This window comes from Physeter macrocephalus, chromosome 11, assembly GCF_002837175.3.
Source record: "Physeter macrocephalus isolate SW-GA chromosome 11, ASM283717v5, whole genome shotgun sequence".
Taxonomy (NCBI): Eukaryota; Metazoa; Chordata; class Mammalia; order Artiodactyla; family Physeteridae; genus Physeter; species Physeter macrocephalus.
The window spans coordinates 90006176-90026731 of record NC_041224.1 but is presented as its reverse complement, the minus strand read 5'-3'; the positions used below and the strand labels follow the sequence as shown (position 1 = coordinate 90026731).

Genomic DNA, 20556 nt, shown 5'->3' with positions numbered 1-20556 from the left:
CACACACACACACACACACACACACACACACACACACACACACAGAGTGGGAAGTCTGTCTTCCCTCTATTGCCAAAGTTTTGTCTCGCCAAGCACAGCCCTGCACCAGCTGCTGATGTTCATTCTGTCATCTAATGGAAAGAGCTCACCCCCTCAGGGTACGTCCTCTGTCCCCTTACTCTGCCTTTTCCCCTCCATTCTATTCCATACATGTGGCCAAGATGATCTTTTCACAACTGAAAATCTGATCCTACTTCTCAGAGGTTTAAACACGTTCACTGCTTCCCACTGCTCTGGGGATACAACTCAAACTCTTCAACAAGCCCCAGGCCCTGCTCCCGGGCACCCGGCTTCCATTGCAACCCTGTCCTCCCCAGTCTCTGCCCCTGCTCACATCGGCCTCTTGCACTAGAATCCCCACCGTAAGGCCATCTTCTCTGATTGACGTGCCCTTCCCTCCCCTTCTCCATCACCCTCATCCTTAGGTGAGGTCAGTTTAAACATCTCTTTCTCAAGAGAGCCTTCCCTGACTTTCTCAGACTAGACTATGTCTCTCTGCTTCCCTCTGAAACCCATATCACAAGAGTTCTTAATTCTATTATGTTATTATGATTCTTAATATCTGTACTGCATCTAGACTGCATGTTCTACGAAGACACAGATCCTGTCTTGTTGACAGCTGCAGCCCCTGCCTCTAGCATATGCCTGGCACACATTATCACATCAACAAATAGTTACTGCATGAATGGATAACAGCACCATATTTCACTACCTGATGGCATGAAGTACTTTGTACCATTCAACTGGTCCCGTCCTGAGAATGCCAGGACAGAATGTTTTTGTTTTTCTGTTTACACAAGTACATTTATAGTTTTGGCCATACATATACGAGATCCCTGTGAGGCTGCACCTAAAGCAGTGACATTGTTATTTCATTGTCTTACCGTAAAACATCAGTCCTTCCAGTCAACTAAATCCCTTCAAAGGACCAACTTCACACTGGATTTCACATCATAGTGAATAGTGCTATGATTCTTACAACACAAGTATGGAAACATAAGAATACACCAAATAGGGGAAGCCCAGTCAAGACTACAGTCCTACTATCTGCTCCTCCTTTGCTCCTCTCTGTCCAGTTCTTCCTGTCACCCTGTCCCATGTCATAATCTGTACGTGGAATATTCTGAGGGAAGAGTGGGGTTTGACAGAGGAAGGGGCAATTAGGGCCCCTCGTTTCTTTGTTGCTTCTGGCAACATATGAGTTTCCATTTACTTGGTTAAGTGGATTTATGAAATACGTTATCCAGTTTAAACTAAACTTACTTTCACACATGGACAAGTGGCTAAAGGATCACTGCAAAAAAATCAAGGATTGAAGATCATTCTTTTATTGAGTACAAGCTCCTCCTTAGCTACACTACGAGCTGATGAACAAGAATAATCTAATTAGATCAGAACTTTGGCCTCCTAACAGTTAAAATTATCAAGATTGAAATGTGGATTTATGTCTGTTTTCTTTATCAATAATGCCCTAAATGTAGATCAGACCTTGAGATATTACCTAATGATAGTATTCAGCCACTATAATTAGTGAGACAATTTATAAAAATGTCTATCATTAACTCTAACTGAAATTTTCTATTTCTGTGTGTGTTTTATAATACATGCATAATATATTAGCACAGTGTAGAGAACTGATGCATGATTGAATTAATATTTATTTAGGAGTGCCTGCTCATAAAAATTTACTGAAAGTGGAATACGATGAACAGTATTTGTAAGAAGTCTGCTTCTAAATTAACATGGACCTGGGTTCCACAGATCCCTGTGGTATCTCTTACTATTTGTGTGGCCAGGGACAAGTTACTTAACCTGTCAGTTTTCATACCTGTAAAATGGGGATGCCGAGCTTAAAATACATTGTGAGGATTAAATGAAAGAATGTGGGTAAGCCCCTCACTGAACATAGTGCCTGCCTTGCAGCAGGCGTTCTTCTCACTGCTCAGTTGTGTGTCTACTGGGCCTCTGCACGTGACACTTATCTCTTGCTGTAACATCCTTCCCATCCATTTCTTGACCTAACTCCTACTTGTCCTTTAAGATTCTGCTCTGAACCCCCCTCCTTCAGGAAGCTTTCCACTGAGTCCTCCCTCCTCCCCTGCCCCCCACCCCAGGCTGGGTAAGGTGCCACTCCATAATAAACTGTAGGTCTCTGTTTACTTCTCTGTCTTCCCCTTGAGACCGAAAATTCCTTGAGTCCTGAGGAGAGACTAGAACCCATTTATATGAGTATCTTCTTCACCTTCAATGCCTGGTATGAAAGCAGGTACTCAAAAGAAAAATGTCAGCTCAATGAACAGATGACTGAATGTCTACCCAGTTTTCCTTTCTTAGCAAATGTGACCCCACCACGCTCTCAAGACCCCAAGTCAACCCTTAGTGCAGGGTGCTGACTCATCTGCCCCTCACAGAGCAATGGCATATGAGCTGGCCACATCAAGTTCACCATCCCACAGGGTTACACAAAAGCATCAATGTCTACACAGTCTCTCTTAAAAACTACCATTCCTTTTTCTCAAATGCACCATTATATCTAAGTCAGCAAAGTTGTCTTAAATTTTAAAAAACAAACAAACTCACCCCATGCCGAAATTTAAAATCTTTCTAGGATAAAGTGTGTGGTTATTCAGAGCTTAACTACACATGCCAGCCACCATGCATTCCAAAAGTTCTTTGTGCAAAGTGTTCCTCTGAGAAACTATCCAACCTGCCTAAGAGAAGATTTGTGGCAGAAAATAAATACATACACAGTGTATATACTGGAGGTACCAATGTTTTTAAGTGCTAGCCCTTAGGGTCTGTGGGAATTTAACATCTTTTTGATTAAAAATATCAACATTTTAGGGCTTCCCTGGTGGCGCACTGGTTGAGAATCCGCCTGCCAATGCAGGGGACACGGGTTCGTGCCCCGATCCGGGAAGATCCCACATGCTGCGGAGCGGCTGGGCCCGTGAGCCATGGCCACTGAGCCTGTGCATCCGGAGCCTGTGCTCCGCAACGGGAGAGGCCACAACAGTGAGAGGCCCGCGTACCACAAAAAAAAAAATTAAAAAATCAACATTTTCATTTTAACTTGAAGGTTGGGGAAACAGTATGCTATTTTGCTAATTATTTTTTTCCACAAGGGAATTTATTATTAAGGACAGGGATCTTTTACACATCTGGCAATAAATATAATTAACTCCTTCAACAGGAAGCCTATTGCAGTACTTATTATAAACCAGAATTCAAATTTTAAGTCAATATTTGAATAAATAAATGTCTGAATTAAAAAGCCAAAAGTTGTTGAAAACATTTGTATAGGTGTCTCTCAAATGCTTATGTGTGAATCTCTGGGAAAAGCCATAAAAACTGTCTAATTGCTATTTTGGCAACTGCTATTAATTTGGTGACTGGTCATAAATTTCTGATCTTATTTATTTATTTATTTGGCTTCATCGGGTCTTAGCTGCGGCACACAGGATCTTTGTTGCAGCATGCAGGATCTTGTGGCACGTGGGCTTCTCTAGTTGCAGCATGCAGGCTTCTCTAGTTGCGGCACGCAGGCTCTTCTCTAGCTGTGGTGTGCGGGCTCAGTAGTTGTGCCACGTGGGCTCAGTAGTTGCAGCGCACAGGCTTAGTTGCCCCATGGCATGTGGGATCTTAGTTCCCCAACCAGGGATCAAGCCCATGTCCCCTGTATTGGGAGGTGGATTCTTAACCACTGGGCCACCAGGGAAGCACTCAGATCACTTTTAAACACATACCCAAGTAGTCACAGGCAGGCCCCAAGATAGGATCCCCTGACTTCTGGGTGTCTGTAGATGAAAAGACACTGAGTTAGGAAAGTCCTTCCTGCCGCAGCAGGAGGGATTTATACTTGTCACAGCCCCTGGAGCAGGGGATGAGTCCTTCGATCCCTCTATGTGCTGAGTGGCTGAGGTCTGGGGAAATGGCTTCCTAGCACTCTGGTTCCCACTGGAAGTTAGAACCTGCTTTTCTAAGAAAACAATGCTGTAGCTCAGTGATTTTCAGGGGAAGAGGATATCCAGCTGGAGGGTTTTTTCCAAACTATAAACACCATCTCTCACCTCCCCAAGATTCTGAAAGGTTCCCAGTCAGGAATTGTTACCTTACTGCCACCAAAAAGGAAGACAGTGTACTGAAGCTCAGTATTGGTCCCAGACTCTTCCACAATTAGAGTATAACTAAAGAACGGATGCTTACAATAGAATATCCTATTGTTGTATTTGTCATTACAAAATATACACTTAAGCTCCAGTATAGGAAACCAAAATAGAAGAATATGGTCACTTGTCTAGGAGATAGCCAACATGGCTAAAATTAATTCTACAGAAAAATAGATTCCAGGCTCCAAATAAGTGTCTATTACAAAAGTCTGTTCTTGAGTTTGGATCTGATAGTGGCTTAGGGCATGTGTAAAGCATGAAAGAATAAGGGGTTACATTGTTTGTTAGTTTAAAGGAAAAATAAAACCAAGATAAACAGAAAGAACAAATTGGATTCTAGGACAAGGTTATACTTACAAAAAGAAAAACCTTGAATAAAGTTGAAATAGTGTTGCTTTGGGGGGGAAGGATACTTAAAAATGTAAAATAAAAATCAAGGTGAAAGCTTCTGAGGAAAAAAAAAAAGAAAGGAAACCTTGCCCCTTTTCTCTGATGGTAGTGTCGCGATTTTGAGCATTCAACATCATTCTAGAAATGTCGAGGATTCTTGTTCAGTGAGTTCCCTTCAGAAGCTAGGTGGCTGAGGCCAGGAGGGTGTGCCAGGACAACTGCTTAATGCGGGGGAGGGATGAGCTGGGAAAAGAGGTATTGGGGCAGGGTGAAACATTTTGGAGTTCCACAGGACTCTGTCCTAGATCCAAAACTCCTCTCTCTCCCCACCATGTACCCTCTCCATGCAGTGATCTGGGAACTGGTCCTGGCACACTGAGGAATACCAGTACTCATTTATGCTCTCCTTCCCACCCCCCCGACCCCCCACCCCCGCTTCCTCCTCTGTGCCTGGAAAATTCCCACTCATCCCTCAGGTCTTGGTTTGGTTGTTACTTCCTTCGGGAGACCCTCTCTAGCCTCCCAGATTAAGTTAGGTTTCCCTGTTATTTGTTCCCATAACATCCTGGGCTTTGAAAGGCTCATCACATTTGTAAGCACTGGTTTAAGGTATGCCCTCTGGCTAAACTGCAAAAGACATGAATGCCAATTGTGTCTCCACCCCTAGCACCCAGCTCAGGGCCTGACCCACAGGATGTCTTGATGATCACTGAGTGCATTGTTGGATAAATGAAGAACATAGAATGAGAAAAAACAGGATGTGGAGACAGTTCAAAGTGAGCTTCAGCACAGGCAGAAAATGGATACAAGACTACAAAGCACATGTGGTATGTTCCTGACTGTTAAATCCTAGGTTAGGAATTTCTAGGGTAAAGGAAAAGAGGAATGAAGGAAGGAACTTCAGCTCCTAGAAGACACAGTTTTAAAAAGACATTTACACTGGACACTAATTTGTTTTAGTCATATTATTAAGAATTCATTTGGAATTTTAAATACCTTTAAAGAGTGGCATCGAATTTTAATTTTCTTCAAAAAGAACCATGTTTTTAAAGAATTTAAAATACTGCCTCCACACACTACTCTGATTATTTTTGCAGGGTGGAGGAAAGTGGTAATCACAGCTGTACCAAGACCCTCATGTACCCCCACTGTATAAGAAATAATAAAATTCTTGGATTACACTGGCAAAATTCCTTAAGAAATATGAAGATATCCTTGGAAGTGAGAAACTACCTTCTAGTTGGCAAGTGTCTGCTAATTTAATTTTAGTTCCTAAGTGTGGTTATCCAACTCTATCCTCCACTGCATTATTTACAATGTCCAGTTATCTCCCACTCTAAAGCTGCAAAACTGTCCTTCCCAAGGAAATAAATACTTTCAACAATTTATGAGAATAAAATGACTAACTAGCAGTAGAATGTTTTTATGAAAATATATTTCCAACCTGATAGTCTATGCCCTACATTTGTGTTGTGGAAAAGTTGTGCCTGATGTCAATTATCACATGCAGTAATAAGACATTTAATGCCCTGGCAAGTATGGGGTGTATGAAGCTCTAATTGGGACTCTCATATTTCAGATTTCTTTTTGTTCCCTTTGCCAAGCAGAAATAAAGGTTTTCTCTTAATCCTAATGGATTTGACAAGCATCAATTTTCATTTAGCTTAATGTCTGATATTCTTTGAAATGGAACTGCCTTGAGTTTTGAGTAGAGAAATCACCTTTCCAGTAAGAGAGCTTTCATGATATCAAAGCAGTGAAAGATTCCATAAAGCAGAATTGTAGTGTGGAAGAGTACACAGGAGCAGGGGAGAACCATAGCTTTTCAACTGACACACATGTGGCATTCTGCGCTCCTCAGAATGTGGGAAGCCTGCAACTGAAGCAATACATGTTTGGTTATATACACCTGACTTTCCCATGAACTATTTAAAAGCAAGGGCCACACACGACCATATAACGTAGAAGGAATAAGGAGAGTAGAAGATGGGGAAGGGCAATTGTACCTACCTATTGCCCTGCTTTGTTCTAGACAGTTCTCATACACAGTGCTGTACTTGGAGTTTCCCGGCTGTATGAACAACAAATTGTGAAACATTTACAAACATAGTAAACGTTCATAAACTTTCAAAAAACAGACAAAACTAATAATGGTCCCAGCAGAATTTAGCAGACAACTCCATATTCTGACACAGGAAGTGTCTGACAGGTGAGAAAAAGAAACTGAGATTTTGCACGGGGAGTATAGCCTCCTTTCCCAGTGCACTGTTTTGGAACTGCAGAGGTGGGTCTGATTAGGGTGGGGGAGGCCATAAATGTCAGGTCTATATCCTGAGGCTTATAGACCTCTGCTTGGGAGGTCACATTCCAGGATTCAATCCAAGCTCAGCCAGAAAGTGTGATTTCCAGGACACTTGTATAAACACTGGCCATTTAGCAAACCTCTATCTAACCGTGAACTGGCAGATTGGAGCTCCACTCTACTAAGGTTTGTGCCAGACCCACTTTTCATCCTTGAAAAATCTCATGCTATCAAAGGCTTCAATTATCCCATATACACACAGCTCTCTTCAGTAAAGGTATGGGATCCACTAATGCCTTTGAGAAGGGCAATGTCTTTGCTTTAGAAAGATTAATCCAGCAGTACCATGCAAGAGAGTTTAAAGGAATGAAACTGGAGACAAGGAAGGGGCTTTCAGAATCATCTGGGCAAGTGAGGACCAGAACTTAGAAAGATGCAACAGGAATGATAAAGGTTGGGTAGATTTAAGATACTTTCATGGTAGGATCCTAAGTCTTGAAGACTGAGTTGATAAGTGTGAGAAAACGAAAGGTAATGGCTGAAGACAGAGAAGCTGGTGGAGTGTGTGCACAGATGGCATGCCAGAGGAGAAACCAGGGCCAAGGGCAGAGCACTGGAAAGGGATTCCATGGTGGTAAGGCTTGGGTTTGCAGGGGAAGGCATGCAAGAAAACAAGATATAAAAAGGAAAGATGCAACTTACTTTGAAACGCATCAAAAATCAGATGGATTGATGGGTGATAGCTAACAACATAGGATGACAGGGCAAATAGAGTAGAATTATAATTGTAGAATCTAGGTGGTGAGTATATGAGTGTTCATGTGTAATTCTTTCAACTTTTTTGTAAGTTTGAATATACTCAATAAAATGTTAGAAAACATGAAAAAAGAAAGAAAAGCAGCAACTAGAGATGCAGAATGAGAATGACATGACGAAAATGTTTAGAAGCTAACAGAAGAGGTCTAAAAAACAAAGAAGAGGCAGCCAACAGATATCACAGACTACAGACAGATTCAGAATATTGAAGAAGGAAATAGATTTAACAATTAAACCATTGGTGACCAAAAAAAAAAAAAAAAAATCGGTGACCATTGTAAAAGAAATTTCTATCAAGTTGTCAAGCGGAGTTCAGATTTTGGAAGTGTAGTGTGGATGTGAATGCAGAGATACAGACAGTGTTTTCTAGAAGTTTGTGGGTGAAAGGAAGGTGAGAGAGAGGTAGGACATTATTAGATGAGTTGGAGGAGTCCGAGTTTATTTGCAGACAGAAGCGAAAGAACCAGCAGATAGACAGAGAATAAAGACTGAGACAGAGGCTGATGGACAGGACAAGGGCAGGAGGTAGGAGGGGATAGGAAGATGGGAAGCTCAGGGGGAAGATTAGCCATGGAGACAGTAGCTAAGGAAGAGAACCAAGGAGAACATAGGAAGACTTGGAGATGCGGAAGGGTGAAGTTGAGGATAACATGTTGGACCATCCTTGTCTTCCCAATAAAGTAAGATGTGAGGTCACTTGCTGAGGGTGAGGTTGGGGGACTGGGAGTAAAAATTATCGAGTACACGTTCCGACGTTCCGATTCACTCTCTGGCTCTGTACTGAGGAAGATGATACCTTCTCTAAACTAGCATTTGGTAATCCTCAAATTAAGCTCTCAGTGGTAAGGACAGAACTGCATTGTTAGTTCTAATAGCAATAAAACATTACTTACCAAATAGCACAACTTTTCACACCGTATGGGGCAGTAAGCCATTTGTTCTGTGGCTTGAACTTTGATCCGTACATCTGAAACACCACCTGCAGGCGGCTGCTTGCCCGGGATTTCATTGTAATACTCATGATCTTCTCTCTCCTCAGCATGGTCATCAATGTGCACCTCCTCACTGTAAGGGAAAAAAGAATCCCCAAGAGGCTGGGTGGGAATTCAAATGCTGTAGGGGATGTAGAGCGATCAGAACCATGCAAATCGTCCTGAAAACATCTGGATGGAAGCAACCAGATGGCTGAATTGTTAGGTTTCTGTAGACAATTAAAGTGGGGTAAGCCAACAAAAAGTGCCAAGGGTGATGCTTTTGTGTCTCCTCTCAATGATAAAATATATACATACACATATATATATGAACTCCCTGAATGTCAGTTGTTTTTGTCAATTGGATAAAAACACAGAGTTTTCCTGGATTTCTCCAGCACTCTTTCATTGTACCATTTTGGAAATGTTTTGCTCAAAGAAAATTTAAATATTGGGCAGTGGGCCTGGCCCAGTTTACTAAACCAAGATGAAAAAAATACAAGGCTATGGCCAGCTATCTTGTCTGCACAAATCTGGAGTATATGAGATTCATAAAGAAATATTAGAACCATATGTGGCAAGTGGAGAGATTTGTGTAAACATGCATTGTTTTTAAAATTGAAACAGGGCAAAAAAAAAAAACCAACAGATTTTTCTTCCAAATTGGAATTAGTAAAAGTTTCTTATGAGAAAGAATAAATCAAGTCCATTTGAATTGAGCTGACTCCACTGACAACCCACATAGTTTTGTTGGGTTCATTACATGTCAACAAAATAACAGTACTAAGAGGTAAGTGCTACCCTAGGAAAAATTCAACGACAAGGCCTGCTGGTAGCCCCTCTTCTTTGCTACCCTAGACCACCTCATAGAGGGAGATCTCCAAACCCGGTGTCTGTTGATACACAAAATGACAAATTAGGGGGGTTCCAGAAATGCATTTAAAAGTGTCCAAATATTTTATTTCTTGGGCGTGAATTCTGCAAGTCAGGGGCCTCACTGCATTCCACACATGGTGGAGTCTGACAGGCCTAAAAGGGTTCAGCTTTCATTGTGGACTAGACAGAACAACCAGATCCCTGGGTCATGTCATGTTCTACCCCTGCCACAGTCTGGCTGGAGCTGATCTATTTGCACTGCAAATGAATAAACTAATAGGAATTCCTGCCACAGACATTTGATTCTTATTATTTTGCTCTTCTTTCTTAATTTTTTTAACTGATCTGCAAGGGATCTGGGGTTAAAACAAACCTAAGAAATTTGTTCATGCTCATTTTATGACATTACCTAATTAATTCATAGCTCTGTATACCATCAGAGAAACAGGGTCGACCCCTTCTCACTTTTAGTGTTTCCTCTAATTCTATTACAAAGCAAGAGGAAATATCTGAACAAATATGAATGGAAGAAAAATAGAAATGTCACTATTAGTTTGTACTGAAACTGTACCTGTTTGTAAAAAAAAAAATTACTAAGTTCATTAGTCAACTTAAAATGCCATATTAATTTTAAAATGAAACAAAATATGGTAAGTCAAATAACTATAGAACTCCTGGCTGACCTTTCAGAAGAAGTATTCAAAGAAGGATTTTTCAAATACTGTTTAAATCGGAGTTCAAAAGCCTGCCCTATGGTACTTATGACGTCTTGGGCCATTCCATTGCTGCATTCCAATATGTGGCAGGCTGCAAGAGGACATACAAAAAAATTACAATAAATTTTCAGTAAGAGAAGATTAGATAAATTCAAAATACTTCCAGAACATTAACTGGTAATTGAGTAAAAGTAGGTTTACAAGCTCTCTTCAGCTCTGAAATGGCATACTTCATATTTCATATGCATCAAAGAGAAGAAACATTCATATTTGACAACTATATCAAAACACTTATAAATTTTGGCCTGGAGGCAGGTATTTGGGGCCCACATTTTAATAAAGGCAGACTGATCTTGACTAATAATGTGACCCATGTTCAGTGTTAGCTCTAGAATTCAATACAGAAGATGCTTAGGGCGGCAACCTGACGGAAAGATGAGGTTTACAGCCTTGTCTTTGCATGGTATACTACAGATGACTGAGAAAGGGTACCTTTCTAAACCTCCCCCCACAAAATGGGGGATGAGCTACTGGTGAAGAGAGGGGCTTTAGAATACCCCCTCCTCTAGCCATCCCTTTTCCCTGTCATTGCTACTAGAAAGCGGTGATGGTAATTTCAAAGACAGGTAATCCCTGTCTTTGAAATCCTATTAAAGAACTATCTCCAATAAGCATCCAAACCAAGATTTCATGAAGCTGACATTACTAGAAGATATTAAAAATTTTATTAGACACTTTCTTTGAAAAACAGTTACTGGAAAGGGCTAGTTATCACTAGCAAATTAAAGAAATAAATTGTGGAGGGGGCAGCTGATGGAACATCACAAACGAATTGGCACATCTGCTGCTGCTGCTTCTATGTAAAAACCAGAGCTTGTGTTCAGGGACTATAAATTAATCTCCCCATCATATGGAATATCAGTTGCCTTGGTTAGAGTATGGTGTCGTGCTTAGGGCCTTACAATACAAAAACTGAATTGAATTTGAAGTTTCCTCAGGATGGCTTAGAAAGAGTCATAAGGATGACTTAAAGATATAGGCGATAAAGTCTCCTGAGAAATTTTTAAAACATATATTGGTTTGTATAGCCTGAAGAATTGAGGGATGAGGAAAAGCTTGATAATGGTTCAATATATACAAGAATGTTGTAAAAACTGTCAGCTATTCTCTGAGAATAGGAAAGGCTTAAGTGAGTACATAGCAAAATAGCTTAGATACAAGGGAAGCTGTGAAACGGTGGAACTGTGGAACCAACACTGGAACATTTTACTAAAAGGGATACCTGAGGAGAGGAGGATACCTGTCGTGATGGAATGATGTAACTGTGTTGACTTGGAAGTGTGATTTTAGGCTTTGCATCGTCTTGAAAAGGATTTTGTATTTATTTAAAGTAAAAGAAAATTCATTCACATCTAACTGAATTTGCAGAGCCTATAACAGTAGGTTAAGGTAGAACTTACAATGGTGTTTCCTAGCTTTATGCTGATAATCATCTCAAGGAATCTCAGATAATTCTCATTTCAGAATTAGCTGAACATTTACTTAAAGAATTGATGTCTCTGAACTTTGGGAAGGGGTGTGTGTGTGTGTGTGTGTGTGTGTGTGTGCGTGCGTGTGCGTGCAGGGGGTGGCATCAGTAAATCAAACCATGCTAAGGTGTCAAATCTCCAAAAGGGTTAATTATCATTTCTTATAAGGCTGTCCCTTTAAAGAAGCAATTTGGATCTTGAAATAGACTTAGGAGCCAATTACAGTTTTGAAAACCCAATTAAGAATATCTGTAAGTTAATATCCTTTTTACCAAAGGAAAATGTTTGGTCTTTAGACTGCCATTGTATATATATATTTTTTGCCATTGTATATTGCCCCTTCTTTTTCTCTACACTAGCTTCACACAGTGACCAACACATAGAATGTGTTCTAAAAATATGTGATGAATGAATAAATTCTGATTTCTCTAATCACACCCATAATTCTACTGTGAGAAATTGTCTTCAATTTTACCATCGTGGGGCAGCATCTCACAACCAGTGAGTAGTACAAATGATTGCTTGGGACATTTGTGAAAATAGTATCCTCTTTCTTGGTCAGGCCTCATATCCGTAAACCTGCAAAGTGCCCTTGGAGATGTGTCCTCTGGTGGAGCCAAAAAAGGTGTGTTACGTTCTGAGAAGAAAAGGTAATTCACTTGAATTCTTTTCTTTTCATCTCATAAATTCCTGGTCCAATTAAAAATGAAGTCAAGACCAGGAATCATATCAAAATGGAAATAATTTTTGTAATTTTATTTTCTCTTAGGATGAAGGAGATGTCTTGAGATAAAGATGGAAAAGATAACGAGAGAGGCAGGAAAAGGGAAGAAGGGAGGGAAGGAGGGAGGGAGGGAGGGAGGAAGACCAAAGGGTACCTCCCATGAGAGGGATGTGAGAACAAAGGTGGCTGAAAAAACTCTGTGAAAAGACTCAGATCCCAGTTCAAGTTCTAATTGTGCCACAATCTGTGTGAATAAGGTACTCTATAGCAAGGTCCTCACCTGCCAAGACAGGGCCCTGCATGATCTCTGAATCCCTCCTTGCTTTATAGAAATCCTATCCTCCCTCAGTTGCAGTAGCTTAAACCCTCTGAGGAACAGGGCAAGGCACATGGGCACAGGAATGAATGAATCAACCAACCCACTAACCGTCCTCTACCACTTCTCACGTACTTCTAAAATGTTTTATTTCTCTCAACTTTTCTGATTCTGATACTTGAGATTTTTGTCCTGTTCCTGGGCTGATGCTACCAATACACTTTCTGCTTTGCTCTGGATAACCTTATTGCTGTCATATTACTTTTTTTGGATTAAACAGAAAGAAAAGGAAAACACAGTGGTGCCTATCTCCATGAAAGAAACAACTGGACAAAAAGTCTGACCCTGTGCAGGTGTCCTGTGCAGCCTCACCAACTTCAGGGAACACACACATTTTGATGGTGCTCTCGTTGCCACTCACATGCTGCTCTGTGAAAATGCTCTTTGTTCTTTTCTAGGTTGGTCATGAGCCAGAATAGGAACGTGTTTGAATCACATAAAAATGCCCCTTTCCCAGTGCTAGACCCATCTCCAAAAATTCAGATAAGCACCAGCTTAGCCAGGAATTTCCCAATCTTTAGCTCATGGGAAGGAAGAAAGACAAGCATATAAAAAGTCCCAATTCCCCAAGAAAGGATTTGACTTTCCAGTGATGTGATAATTTTGCATGGAGGCCTGAGCCTTGGTCTCCATGTCTAAAATCAAAAACACACCTGGGTTCTTTTCATCCCGCCTTGTAGCCAGATAGACCTACAATTCTATTCTTGAGTATCAGGTATTGAACTATATTAAGTAAGATATAAAAGAATCTTGGATTCTTATTCTTCTGTCGTTTTCATTTGGTTTCCTAATTGGATAGTCATGGACAAGAGGCTGAAAACAATTCTTCGAGAATAACAGGGCCTTCTTTATTGTTTTATATTTAAATGGACCAGTTTTATTGTTTGTGTTGCTCCTTTGCTTGTTTTTGCTTTTGGTTTTTATTAGAAAACTAGAAATGCAAGAGTGCAGCTTCTCAGATCAACCACCAGATGGTGCTGTGGGACTGAAGCACGGAGTCTACCACCCCTTAGGAAGAAACCAGCCTGAAGAAGCTAGCCTGCAGTCCAGTCCATAGTTTCGGAATGTCACCAGGACGATAACCCATGTATTTTATAACCATAAACATAAATATACATAATTGGGTTAATTTAAATTGGTTTTACAGTGTTCTTTTGTTTTGTTTTGTTTTTGTTTTTGTTTTTTTGCTTTCTTTTGGTTTTGGTTTTTTTTTTGCTGTCTTCAGAGACTCAGGACCATGGCCTTCCTATATCCAGGTAGTTCAGGTAAACTGGGACCTCTTCACAGACTAGATTCAGAGAAAATATTTAAGCCTTTCTGGACTGTACACATTTGGAGTAAGAAGTGAAGAGATTTACTCATTTACAGCAATTACAGGGGCAGGCTGTATTAGTCACTAGGTAAACTCAAAACACTCTTACTGGAACTTACCTTTTCTACAGAAAAGGCCTTTTATAGAGTAAGGAGTTCACTAAAGAGTCCTAGCCAAGATGGAAAAAGTGGCAGCTTCCCTGACTTGAATGCACTAATGCTAACAGTGAATCAAGCAGATGGGAGACAGTTGGAGCATTCAGGATTATTAGCATGAAGCCTGGCTCCCCACAGGCTCTCCTCATCCCTGAGGTCTGGCTCCTGCCTTGACCCATGCACTGACACTGTGCTTCCCATGGTGACCAGCGGCCTGTCAACTGCTGGACTGAAAGGCATTTTCTACCTCCATTGCCCTTAACTCTTCTTCAGTCTGAGACATTCCCAGGTTCTTCTCCCAGAGAAACTGCTCTTCCTCCATCTTAGCGGATACTCATCTCTTGGTCTTCTCCCACTCCCTGAGACCCTCAGCCTCTTCTTTCTGGGTTCTTCCTTCAGTGATCTAGCTCACCCTTAGGGCTAAGAAGCTGCAGCTTTTCCAAACCTGCACCTGAAGGCCTGTCTCTCCACAGGCCCCACAAACCTCTGGGCTTCTCCTTTCTACTGAACATTTTCCCCTGGATGAACCAAACTCACCAGGTAAGTTATAACACTGTCTTTCTGATTTCACTGTTTTTTGTATTTATTCAAGGATTTAGAACATTCTTTTCTTTTTACAAATGTAATAAATATTCATTATAGTAGTTTTAGAAAATAGAAAGACTCTAGGAAATAAAAATTACATAAGTCTCACTATCCAGGAATAGCTACATACTATCAACATTTTGGCATGTGTCTTTCCAGTCTTTTTTTCTTTTACATCTTTATTGGATGTAATTGCTTTACAGTGTTGTGTTAGTTTCTCCTTTACAACAAAGTGAATCAGTTATACATATACATATGTTCCCATATCTCTTCCCTCTTACGTCTCCCTCCCTCCCACCCTCCCTATCCCACCCCTCTAGGTGGTCACAAAGCACCGAGCTGATCTCCCTGTGCCATGCAGCAGCTTCCCGCTAGCTATCTATCTTACATTTGGTAGTGTATATATGTCAATGCCATTCTCTCACTTCATCCCAGCTTCTCCTTCCCCTTCCCCCACCTCTGTCCTCAAGTCCGTTTCTCTACGTCTGTGTCTTTATTCCTGTTCTGCCCCTAGGTTCACCAGAACCATATTTTTAAGATTCCATATATATGTATTAGCATACGGTATTTGTTTTTCTCTTTCTGACTTACTTCACTCTCTATGACAGACTCTAGGTCCGTCCACCTCACTACAAATAACTCAATTTCGTTTCTTTTTATAGCTGAGTAATATTCCATTGTATATATGTGCCACATCTTGTCTTTCCTATCTTTTTTCCAAAAAATTACCTGGAATCATACCATACACATTGTTTCATAATCTGCTTTTTGTACTCAATAACATTAATTGCTGCATGGTAGTACAGTCTATGGATTCATTTAAATAATTTGCTATTTATGAATACTGAATTAATTTTCTTTTTCCTATTATATCAATAACATATGACAGTGATCTTTATTGCTTAATCTTTGTGCATGGCTTATTTCCTTAGAAGTGAAGTTGGTGGTTCAAAAGTGTTTACCTTTTTTAAAGTTTGATGCAAATTGTCAGTTTGCTCTCTGAAACATTTGGATCTGCAGTGTTCAAGAGTTACTACTACTCTAAATCACATTTTACCTTTTATCAAAGACAAAATATGATATCTAATTATAATTTGTGTTTTTTTGATTACTAGTAAGGTTAAAGTTGCTTGTTTTGTTTTGTTTTTTTTTAATGTTTCTTGGTGCCTTGTAATCTTCTTTTGTAAATGTGTGCTCCAGACCTGGAGTTGGTCCAGGTACTTACTGGCTGGGTGAGCTTAGTAAAACCATCTTTTCTCAATTCCAGAGTTTGCTTCTACAAAAAATGAGTAACATTAATAACCAACCTCATAGGATTGTTGTGAGGTTGAAATGAGACCATGCAGACTAAATACTCTTGATAATGCCTGGCATGCGGTGAGCATGCAGTAAATAACTTTTTTGTTCTTATTTCTCTATTGGATTGCTTTTCCTATTTGTAAAAATCCCTGTTTCTTTAGTGCACACCACTTCAAATTGCTCAGGACAATAATAATAATGGCTATCATTTATTGTATCCTTATAATGAGCCAGGCATTGAGATATTTGCATTGTATACAATATCTCATTAAATCCTCAGGATCATCTGATTTCTATTTTTTTTTATCAATGCTCGTATCTAAATAGCTCCCAAGTACTATTAGTTCACAATTTTGTCCAGACCGTCCCTTCTTCCCCCAGTGCAGTTTAAAGCATCACCACCCCTGCCCAGGACCAATGAGATGTCCTCCAAATTGGACTCTACAATTCCAGACTGCTTTCCTGCCCTCCAATATCACCTTTACAGATACAAAGGCCAGAAAAATTATCATTTTTTAATTTCAGTAGAATGGCAGAAGCCAGAATAATTTTTTATAAAGCTCAAAATCTTCAGCTCCCAGTGACCTTTTGGCTGGCATTCAAAGCCTCCACAATCTCCCTACCTTTTCAGCCATGGCTCCCCTACTTCTACTCTTTGCTTTCTCTGCAATCCCACCTTTACCCACCATCCAAACCCACAGCCCCAAGCTCTCACTGCACAGCTCTTCCACCTGCGCCTTTATTCACTTATTGCACAAAGCCTACCTGGGCACCTGCCAGGCTCCAGGCACTATACCCTATACTCCCCTCCGTCTCCTGCACACCCTACAGGTTCTGTTTCTCTCCCCCGTGATGATGAGCCCATGGTGGCCAAGAATTATTTTTCTTCCACAACAATTACCTCAGCCCGTTGTAAATTAGTATGTAATTAATAATTATTTGTGGACTCAAGAGCTGTGTTGGTACCTTTGTACAGTAATTAAAGTCCAGAGGCTCAGGTGAGGGGAAAGGATTTTACACTAGAGGGATGTGCAAGCAGTGGGTATGTTGTGAACAGACTGGCTTCTCGCAGAAGGCTTCCCAACCAAGATAAACAAGAGAAGGGGTGAGGGGACAGGAAAAGGAGCAGTAAGTGATGAGGAGATACTAACTTTTTTGCCCAAGAAAATCACCGTATATTTCTAAGTCATCTAGCTACTTAACAGACCTGTTTCCCTAAAAAAGAAAGATGAGAAGAGACTGTAAAGGAAATGATGCTTTCCCTGTATTATCTCAGTTACTCCTCCCAATAACACCAGCAAGTAGATGTTATTTCTCCCACTTAAAGAAACTGAGGTTCAGGACGTGAAACAGCTTGGCTGAGGCCTATGGTGAGATGGGGGAAGAATTATGATTCCCACCCAGACTGTCTGACTCCAGCACCTTTCTTACTTCCTATACACGGGCTGGGGACTAAAGAAAGAAAACAATGAAACCTCTACTTGAACCATTTCTGAATCTATTCTCAACTCTCAAATCCCATCCATGAGCTCAGTCAATAGTTCTCATAAATGCCTTTGCAGAATCCCCAGGCTGGGATCCCCGTGGATCCCCTTCTAGCAACTCAGCTCTGATGAACTACTCGGACACCAGAACAGGAGATTTCAAAGTGAACGAGTGTTGCATCGTATTTTCTCTGCCTCTCTTATTTCACTTAAGCAAGCAGGGAGATTTGCAAGCATGTGGCTCCTGCTCACCATTAGCCTCAGCAACGCCTCCTGCTGTTTACTGAAGAGCAACGACATGCCTGAGATATTCAGTGACTGATAGAAAAGTTACTAAACATCTGGATTTCCTGATCTATTTGTTCTTCCTTTCACCCTGCCCTTTTCAGGTTGAGAGAAAGGGCTTTGTTGTTCGGAGACCTTCCCAAAAATAGCATACTTTTATTCTTTAGGGAAGCTCAGGCTTGATTAAAAGAAGTTGCTCTTCTGGTATCCTTTGTTGTGTTCTGGTCCTACTCCCCCGTTTCCCCTTCACTAGTTCCTGTCTCTTCTATCTACTCTTTGAGCAATATCCATTCTTTATTATGTAGTTCAGAGTCTATTTTAATGGAGTAGTGCACAGTATTTGCCACCTGTTCCTTCCTTCCATCTCATCGAGCCATGTTCTCCTGGCCTGCATTTACTGAGAATCTACTCTGTGCCAGGTCCTGTGCCAGCAGCTGGTCCTCATAATTTCATTTCTGACAATCACGATAGCTTCCAAATTGACCTCCCTCCCTCCCTGAATCCATCTACTGCATCCTGCTGCCAAATCAACCTTCCTAAATCTCTGTTTTATAAACAGCCTTCTCCACCCTTTGGCCCATAGGAATAAGTTCCTACTTATTAGCTCTCTCCTATCTGCCCTCTAGATGACCTTTTGACTTTTTTCTCCTCCAAACACAATCTGCATTCTAGTGTTTTATTCATCTGTCCCCAGTATGTCACGCGCATTTCCGCCTCTGTGTCTTTATAGCTCTTTGACTTTCCAAATTCCACTCCATGTGTACTTAATAAATGTTTGGGGGCAAATTCCACCCCTGGGGTGACAGGGTATGCTGCTCAATTCATAGGCTCAAATTAAGGAGGAGAAGCAACCTAACACTCATCCCTAAGAGGAGTCTGAATGTCCCAGGGTTAGGAATGAGAAGCAACACTCAGCATGTCTGTCTACAGAGGCTCAATGGCCTAACTTCAGGCCCCTGATCCAAAGTGTGGCTGGAAGGTGAGTTTCTTAGGTAACCTTGCTAAATCCTGGGATAAGACAACTAATCAACTCACTCTTCCATTCACTCAGTCATTCACCAAAAATAGTTATGGAACATCACCTATGTGCAAGGCATTGTGAGAGTGCTTAGGAAACAATGGTGAATAAGATAAACAGGTTCCTGCCCTCCAGGAGCTTTCAGTAGAAAGGAAAGACACTAAACACATAAACAAGTGAGTAAATAAAATAACAAAAATGTGGGCTAACTGTCAACAGAAGAGAAATAAAGTATTATGACACAGCAGGGTGGCATATACTACTGGAGATGGCAGTATATCAGTCAAAGAAGGTCTCTCTGAAGAAGAGACACTTAAACTGAGATCCAAAAGATGAGAAAAAGCCAGACAGGGCTTCCCTGGTGGCGCAGTGGTTGAGAGCCCGCCTGCCGATGCAGGGGACACGGGTTCGTGCCCTGGTCCGGGAAGATCCCACATGCCGCGGAGCGGCTGGTTCTGTGAGACATGGCCGCTGAGCCTGCGCGTCCGGAGCCTGTGCTCCGCCAACGGGAGAGGCCACAACAGTGAGAGGCCCGCGTACCACAAAAAAAAAAAAAAGCCAGACAGAGTGACATGCCAGGCTCCTGAACAGCAAGTGCACAGGCTCAATGCATATAAACACACACACACACACAAACACAAACACACACACACACACACACACACACACACACACACACACTTGCCAAGGCCACTGCAGGCCAATGACGTCATTGGTTTCAGTCTTAAGGGTAACTCATTTGTCCACTGGGGATGTGGCAGCCAGCCCCGTCTATTATAACCAAAACAGCTTCTCTTTCGCTTATACAAATAGATGATAAGCCTTTTGTTTTATGGGATGTAAATAACTCAAATGACTGGTGGGATTTAAATCCCACCTATATATTTTTCCTACTTTGCTCGGCTAGCAGGGCTATTTATTTCAAACTCAGAGTTACTTAATATTTCTAGACCCCAGTATAGCATTCTAGTGATTCTCATCACTTTGCATATTGAAAATAATTGCTTGTTACTTTTTAAAGTTGGTATATACCAGCTCTTGAGAAAATCTAGAAGTTGCTTTCCATACCTCGTTGATTAACTGGATCTTTAGCTACGTAGGCAACATAGTCTGTAGTATCCTATAAAAAAGGGAAAATGATTGCATTTAAAATGAATGGATTGTTACTGTTGAATGATAAGAGTACATTTAGGATATGATACTCGGGCAAGGACCGATACTAAGGTTTCTGCTTAAAGAGCAAAGGAAAGCCATATGAGGAGGGAACATAAACAAATATACACTATATATTTAGCAATTGTGGAGTCCACATTCTCTGCCCCTTGGGGAGAGAATCTGAAGATTAAAAATTTAGAGGCAGGGGCTTCCCTGGTGGCGCAGCGGTTGAGAGTCCGCCTGTCGATGCGGGGGACACGGGTTCGTGCCCCGGTCCGGGAAGATCCCACATGCCGTGGAGCGGCTGGGCCCGTGAGCCATGGCTGCTGAGCCT

At 41.2% G+C, this 20556-nt stretch overlaps 1 protein-coding gene across 2 annotated transcripts in view; it reads right to left on the bottom strand.

Annotated features, from left to right (window-relative positions):
* SHC4 (SHC adaptor protein 4) overlaps positions 1-20556 on the bottom strand; it is a 131592-nt gene that overhangs the window by 26310 nt on the left and 84726 nt on the right. Inside the window, exons 6-10 of one of the 2 annotated variants that reach the window (XM_028495359.1) lie at positions 20136-20187; positions 10268-10391; positions 8631-8802; positions 6630-6690; positions 3807-3857 (exon numbers count right to left, since the gene is read on the bottom strand). In XM_028495359.1, the coding sequence (XP_028351160.1) occupies positions 3807-3857; positions 6630-6690; positions 8631-8802; positions 10268-10391; positions 20136-20187 (460 nt within the window). The remainder of the gene's footprint in view (positions 1-3806; positions 3858-6629; positions 6691-8630; positions 8803-10267; positions 10392-20135; positions 20188-20556) is intronic. The other variant, XM_024117509.2, reaches the window with a different exon arrangement.